Source organism: Cupressus sempervirens, chromosome 6, assembly GCF_028749045.1.
Source record: "Cupressus sempervirens isolate cs-2001-9-10 chromosome 6, ASM2874904v1, whole genome shotgun sequence".
Classification (NCBI taxonomy): domain Eukaryota; kingdom Viridiplantae; phylum Streptophyta; class Pinopsida; order Cupressales; family Cupressaceae; genus Cupressus; species Cupressus sempervirens.
In genome coordinates this window covers 676,088,058-676,095,747 of record NC_143123.1, presented here as the reverse complement: position 1 = coordinate 676,095,747, position 7,690 = coordinate 676,088,058, and the positions used below count along the sequence as shown (strand labels likewise).

At 35.7% G+C, this 7,690-nt stretch overlaps 1 protein-coding gene across 1 annotated transcript; it reads left to right on the top strand.

Annotated features, from left to right (window-relative positions):
• Positions 1-3,431: 3,431 nt before the first annotated feature.
• LOC149553996 (putative pectate lyase 18) lies at positions 3,432-7,256 on the top strand. Its single transcript, XM_089789328.1, has 5 exons — positions 3,432-3,727; positions 4,506-5,142; positions 5,643-5,746; positions 5,846-5,984; positions 6,674-7,256. The coding sequence occupies exons 1-5, from the start codon at positions 3,594-3,596 to the stop codon at positions 6,893-6,895; spliced, it is 1,236 nt and encodes a 411-aa protein (XP_089645454.1). The 5' UTR covers positions 3,432-3,593; the 3' UTR covers positions 6,896-7,256.
• Positions 7,257-7,690: the final 434 nt, after the last annotated feature.

Sequence of the window (7,690 nt, the reverse complement as noted above, 5' to 3'; positions counted from 1 at the left end):
AATAATCCATTAAAGAAGAAGGTTGATGAGGCATTTTAAAAAATGATAGAAGATTTGGAAGACAAGCTAGGTATGCATTCTAGAAGTACTAATGAGGTATCCATAACCAATGATGCCCCACATTTTTCTCACACATCAAAGAAAAATATTGTCAAACTTTGAAGAACAAAAAAGGTTATTAGCAAAATAACAAGTGATTAATACAAATTGAAGCCCATATCCATTTTTTATTGAAAAATCATTAATCTTGAAGTTAGAAACCTCAAAGTCATGACTAGGAAGAGATTTTTTTTGCACAAAGTGTATGTAACTTTCACAAGGGTCTAGAGTATCTATAAGAGCACCCAAAATGTTGATAGAAATAAAACATTACTGCAACGCGCTTTTAGTTACACGTAGGCCTTATTCACATAAACATATAACCTACAGTTTTATTTAATCGCTAAATCAATTGAATGATCTAATTGAGCTGGATCGGTGAATTTATCTAGTGTTCCAATTTTCCAATATTTGAATATTTTGTATGTAAGAACAAGTATAGGCAAATATAGTGACATTTAGAGTTTCGGTTGTACAAAGATCTAGAGAACATTATCATGCCCTTATAAAATGTTAATACACTAAGAACATTAACACATATAACATTACTACTCATAATCTTATCTTTAATAAAAAAAATAGTACCAATTACCTTACCTCAACATTATTACTTCTTTCTACCTCATTCCAACTATTAAACACCTACACGAAAATTCCCTTTTCCTATTATTGCCTTCTCTCCACCTCATTCCAACCATCAAACACCTAAACCTTAATTGAGCGTCTTTCTCAACTTCATATTCTTCATCATCTTTATTTAAATCCCAAACACTAAGTCTATCACAAACTACATATTTTAATGAACTAAAAAAACACATCAATAACTATCTTTTATGTAGACTTTTGTCTCTTGTCATTTGTTCTTTCCCCCTTGCATGTGTTATCTTGGTCATGCCTCTCTATGTGGGGCAATAGAGAAACGTGGTAGTTTGGTCATGGGTATGTGTGTAAGCTCATATTTAATTTCCCCAAAGCCAAAAGTGCAAACATGACAACTTAGTGTAAAACCAAAAACTCTTCTCCATAGACAACTAAGCCTTGTAAACTAAGATATAGTTTGTACTATTATACACCATGTGGAGTGTTGAGCCCCCTAATGAATGCACTCTATAGACAAGAAGACAAATACATTTAAGCCCCCCTCCTATTTTTCCTATTCTAAAATAGGCAATTACACATTTTAGCAAAAACAATTAATACATTCACACACAAAGAGAGGAGCCACCGACAAAAACAAGGGTCTACAAGGAGCCTATTACTTTCCAAATATAATGCTATTAAAAATTCGCGGGATGAAGAGGACAAACGACACGTGTAGGCGGTCAGCATATGACGGTGAGATGCGAGATGTGCATGTGACGTTGGGTCCCACCGGCTCAGCCGGTAGTCACAAAAATTTTCCTCTTCCCCCGCCTGCGGCTTTCTTTAACATTAAATTGCATGTGGAATGCAAAGGCGGCTAAGTTTGAAACAACGTTCAATTATTCGTCGATGCTGTCCCACCTGGCCGGTTTTGATTGGATGTTAAGATGTCCACCATGTTCTAGAGTAGGTTTAGAATTTGATGGCTATAATCACCATTTTATAAATTGGAAAATAATATTTTATAAAAATTTATTGTTATAATTAAATTTTACAATATCACCAATCTTGACAAGAGTCCACTTTCTTCATTTAAACACACAAGTCCATTAGCATTAAATTGCAAAATTTATAACTACACAATTACATGATAGATTCTCATTATCTATACACCCTTTCTATACATCCTTTGGTATTATACTATAAACAATCTAGTATTTTACTTTACAATATTTGTGATAAAATCTAAAATTATTTAGAATATTAATCTTAATAGAATATATAAATTTTAAAAGACTGTTTATTAAAATTAAGATTACATATAATAGTGAGATTATACATATATTGATACTGATTTATAATTCTTTTAGAATAAAATGTGTAAATTATAAATTCATTTTTAGATTTTGTATATATAATAATATATTTTACAATAATAATTAGATTATTCCTATTATTTTATAAAATTTCAAATAAATATTATATTAAATACTTTTATTAATTAAATTATTTAAATTTGAAAAAAACTTACAAATTCTCTATAAATTAAAGGAAAGAATAACAATTTTTATGTTATATATATATGAATATTAAAAATTTATTATTTGTTAGATTATTTTGTATATATAGTAACAATTTTTATATTAGTATTTCTATATTATTTATATTAGACAATTTTTTTTAAAAAAGTATTTGATATATAATTATAGTAATTATATTTAATATTTATTAAAAATAAATAAATATTTTTTTAAAGAATGGGAAATGACTAAAGCCTAGATTAATTATTGTTATTAGTTGTAATTAATTATTTTTATGTGTTAAGCGAATTTGAAGCAAGAATTTCCACATGAGAGGCTCACAAGTTACCGTTGTGTTTTAGGCTCTTGCCAAAAAAATAAAAAAATAAAAAATAATTAGACTATATTTATTTCTAAATTTTTTTAAAAAAATCTATTCTAAAATAGAAATAATTACATTATTTACTTTTTAAAAATAATTTAAAAAACAATATCTATATAATTAAATTATATAATTTAAAAGAATTTCATACAAATTACATCAAGATGACTAAACCTTAATATGGCAAGTAGGGGTGACCGTCAAATTCAGGCAGATTACTCCCGGCTGTTTTTAAATTGGAAATCTTGTGCATTTCATTCTTAAACTTATCTTAAACGCCATATTCCCCTGACACGAATATTCGCTTGACCGTTAAACAGTTGGGGAACGTATGATTACGAGTTTGGCGGAGCTGACGTGGCTTAGCTATTCTACTTCTAGTTTGGCGGAGCTATCAAATTTAGCGGCTCGGCGAGAAACGCAATCAGTGAAATGAGCGGTGGGAGTGGAAGGGGGAAAAAAAAGATTGACTCTTTAGTCATCAACTAACTAACTATTTGGTAGGGACCAACCAACTATTGTATCAGTTGTTGGGGGTTTGCTCATTATTCTTTGCATCGGACGGTGGGTGCTTCGGCCGTACAGATGGGAGAAGATCTGGACCGTTGATAGTAGCAATCCATTGATAGTAGCAATACACTTCCCTACCATTTGCCCAGAGTCAAATGGTAGGGAAGTGTATAAACAGTGTGGCTGGTGAAAAAGAGGAGTGGTGGGAATGTGCGACTTCTGCTAAGTTTTTACGAGTAGGCCCGGGCTTAATCTCTCGATTAGACTAGATTTAACTTGTAATTCACGAGTTCCCCAAATCGGAGCTATAAGTAAGGCCTCGGATCAGTGGGCTGAGCATCAAAAACTGTACTATCAGTTTTCAATACATCCCCTGCTTCAATTCCACTGTCCTGTTCTGGTCTTCATTCTCTGGTGGATCTTTGGCTTCAGAGATCAGCAGCATTGTTCAATTAGAGCTTTAAAGGCCAGGATCTGGTGGGTGACTCTGAGTTTATAAGATGGGCGTTCGGAGTTTTGAGATTTGGGTTTTAATGGCAGGAGTAATGCTCTTTGCCCATGTCTGCTCTGCAACGAAGAGTAATTCCTCTGCTGTAGAAAAGGATCCGGACAGCATTGCTGAAATGGTTCAAAAGTAAGATTTCTTCTTGTTTCTATGATTTGGTGTGCATGCTTAAAATGGAGATTCAAACCCATCAAATCTGTTCTTCGACAATGTACTTTGTTCTGGTGGGCATGCTGAAAATGCAGATTCAAGCCCGTCAATTCTGTTTTTGGACAATAAATTGTGTTTTGGCGGGCATGCTGAAAGTTCAGATTTAAGCTCGTCAATGCTGTTTTCGGACGATAAAATGTGTTTTGGCGGGCATGCTGAAAATGTAGATTTAAGCCCATTCACTCTGTTTTTGGACAATCCACTCTGTTATGGCGGGCATGCTGAAAATATAGATTTAAGCCCATTCACTTTGTTTTTCGACAATCCACTCTGTTACGGCGGGCATGCTGAAAATGCAGATTTAAGTCCATCAATTATGTTTTTCGTCTATACATTCTGTTTTGCTGAGCATGCTGAAAATGTAGGTTTAAGCCCATTCACTCTATTTTTCGTAATATACACTCTGTTTTGCTGAGCATGCTGAAAATGTAGATTCGAGCCCATTCACTCTTTTTTACGACAATCTAGTTTGTTTTGGCGGGCATGCTAAAACTGCAGGTTTAAGCCCATCAATTCTGTTTTGATGGGCTGCTAGAAATGCAAATTTTGAGCCTATTCATTATGTTTTTCGACAATCCATTCTGTTTTGGTGTTTATCCTAGAAGCGTAGATCTTAAGCCCATTCACTCTGGTTTTCAACAATCTGCCTCGTTTTTCAACTGTTTTGGGTGTTGAGATTTTGTGATTTGCATTGCAGGAGCATAAACAGTACAAGGCGAGAACTGGCCTATTTGTCGTGTGGAACAGGGAACCCCATTGATGACTGCTGGAGATGCGACCCAAACTGGCACAACAACCGCAAGCGGCTTGCAGACTGCGCCATTGGCTTTGGCAGGAACGCCATTGGAGGCAAGAATGGGCGCTTTTATGTTGTGACTGATCCTGGTGACTATGATGCTGTTAATCCTCGCCCTGGCACTCTGCGCCACGCGGTCATTCAGGCTGAGCCGCTGTGGATCATTTTCCAGAGAAGCATGGTGATTCAGCTCAAGGAAGAACTCATCATGAACAGTTTCAAGACAATTGACGGCCGAGGCGTCAATGTCCACATTGCCAATGGGCCCTGCATTACGATTCAGTATGTTACTAACGTCATCATTCATGGAATTCACATTCATGACTGCAAGCCCGCGGGCAATGCAATGGTGAGAGATTCACCGACTCATTACGGTTGGAGAACAATGTGTGATGGCGATGGAGTTTCAATCTTTGGAGGAAGCCATATTTGGGTGGACCATTGCTCGCTCTCACGGTGTGCTGACGGTTTGATTGACGCCATCATGGGATCCACTGCCATTACCATTTCCAACAATCACTTTGCCCATCACAATGAGGTTTGTTCTCTTCCTACCCATCTTCTCAATTTCTCTGTTTTCCCAATTTCATATTAAATCCTTGGTTAATGGAAATATTCTTTGTTAAGTCGTTTCTTGTCAATGATATGAGATCTTTGGGTAAAGTAATTGATCCGTGTTATGTTGTTTTGTTGTTTCTAGTCAATGATATAAAATCTTTGGATAAAGGAATTAATCTGTGTTTTCATCAATGGTCTAAAATCTTCTGTCAAAGGAAAGGAAACATTGGTTTGTTATCCATGGTATAAAATCTTCCATCAAGGAAAATTGGTTCTTGTCAATGATATGAAATCTGGTCTCAAGGAAAAGAAAGAATTGGTCCCTGTCAATGATATACAATCTTATATAGAAGTTGTTTCTTGTTACTGATTGACGATCTTCTATCAGGGAAATGGAGAATTTGGTTCTTGTAGATTATAAACAAGCTTCCATTAGAGAAGGAAAAGTGTGAATCTAAATGGGTAAATGGATTGATGCAGGTAATGCTGTTGGGTCACAGCGACCTCTACACACAGGATGCAAATATGCAGGTGACCATTGCTTTCAACCACTTTGGCGCAGGCTTAGTACAGCGGATGCCTAGGTAAGAAAATCCAGTCTACATTGTCTCGTTTCCTTGAAACAACACATTCTAAGCTTTGACATGTTTAAATGACTCATTTCGAATATGAAAAAAATGCAGATGTCGCCATGGATACTTCCATGTAGTGAACAATGACTACACCCATTGGGAAATGTATGCCATTGGAGGCAGCGCAAACCCCACAATCAACAGCCAAGGAAATCGGTATCTGGCACCAGTAAATCCTTTTGCAAAAGAGGTACATTCCCTTACCTTTGCAAAGGAATACTTAGTATTGGACTGATGCTTTAGTTAGGTGTTAATTTTCTTTTTAATCTTATGGGATTTTCACTCCATTTGAAATGCAAATTTTTGTTTCTACATTTGATTGTGTGTATTTCTCCTGCATTAATGTTTCATCAGAATGTTTCACTATTCCATTGGTGATAATGGATCACGGACTGTGATCCACGTTTCACTATTCCATTCTTCCATTCTCTCATCCTGATAATGGAGTGTGACCTGAAATGTTTCACTATTCCATTCTGGCATTCTCTCATCCAGGTGATGATGGATTCTAGAGTATGATCTGGAATGTTATAGTATTTCCATTTTTGCATTCTCCGTGATCAGAACATTGATGTTAAAAACCATACACAATCAAATCCAGAAACAAAAAAATTAGTTTTCTTTTTGTTATAATTGCCCTTTTAGACTGATGTTCTAGTTTGCTGTTCAACCAAAGGCCACCTTACCTAGTACATGGTTGCACATGCATAAAGTTTCTGGTCAATTCGGTAGTTAAAGAGTACCTACAGTCAGATGTGACGCCATTGCTATACAGCTGCCATCCCACATGATTAGTTGAGGAGCATTAATGGAGGAAAAGTAGGATTTTTCAACTGCCCATCTCGTGACCGAATTACTATGCTTGTTTGTCTGATTCAGGTAACAAAAAGAGAGGATTTCAATCCCAGTGAGTGGGGGCACTGGAACTGGAGATCAGAAGGAGATCTGATGTTGAATGGGGCATTCTTCACGCCATCTGGAACAGGGGCTTCTTCAAGCTATGCAAAAGCTTCAAGCTTAGGAGCAAGGCCTTCTTCAATGGTGGCTGCTCTCACTGGAAGTGCAGGAGTTCTTGGCTGCAGGCCCGGGGCTCACTGTTAACACAAAATGTCTCATCATTATCTCATTATCTCATTTACCGTTATAATCCATTCTGTTCCGTTCTGATCCATTCAAGCGCCTTCTGCAGAAGTTTTGTCTTATGGTTTATTCAGCCGATTCCCCAATTGTATTATGGATATATATCTTTTTGTTTGGAGGGGAGAATTCGAGTATATATTATGGTCTCTCTCTTTCCAATATTTTCCTTATTTTCAAAGGCAACCTCGGCCTGCCATGAAGGTTTCCTTTTGGGAAATCTAAGGCTGTATGATAAATATAGTTGGAGGCGCGGAAGTGTTGTTGATGAACTACTAAATTCATGTTAAACCCAATTCCAATTCCCATTGTTCTTCTCTTGTTATTTGATGTGTTCAGATCCAGAAATTTGTCTCTAATTTTATGTTTTTTAAAATTATATAAGCAAGGCAAATAATTGGCAATGCACTTTGATTGAAATCAAGGAAATATCTATGGAAAACAATTGATGTGTTCAGAACCAGAAATTTGTCTCTAATTTTATGTTTTTTTAAAATTATATAAGCAAGACAAATAATTGACAATGCACTTTGTGTGAAATCAAGGAAATATATATGGCAGAGTAAAAACCATGGCAAAGAATAACACTAATTGGATACATATTCTTTTCATTATGAAAGATGTGGGTCCTCTCAATCTCAATTGACTCAATCTCAATTGAGACAGGTATAGAGAAAATCTTAGCGAAAATCAATGAAAATGACTGCAATACTGTGTATTTCCAAAAAGAACTTAAAAGGTAAATTGGCTTAAGGATAT

Coding starts and splice junctions, on each gene's coding strand:
- LOC149553996 (XM_089789328.1), top strand. CDS start 3,594: ATGGGCGTTCGGAGTTTTGAGATTTGGGTTTTAATGGCAGGAGTAATG. Junction 5,143..5,642: donor ACTTTGCCCATCACAATGAG/GTTTGTTCTCTT, acceptor GGATTGATGCAG/GTAATGCTGTTGGGTCACAG. Junction 5,985..6,673: donor TAAATCCTTTTGCAAAAGAG/GTACATTCCCTT, acceptor TGTCTGATTCAG/GTAACAAAAAGAGAGGATTT.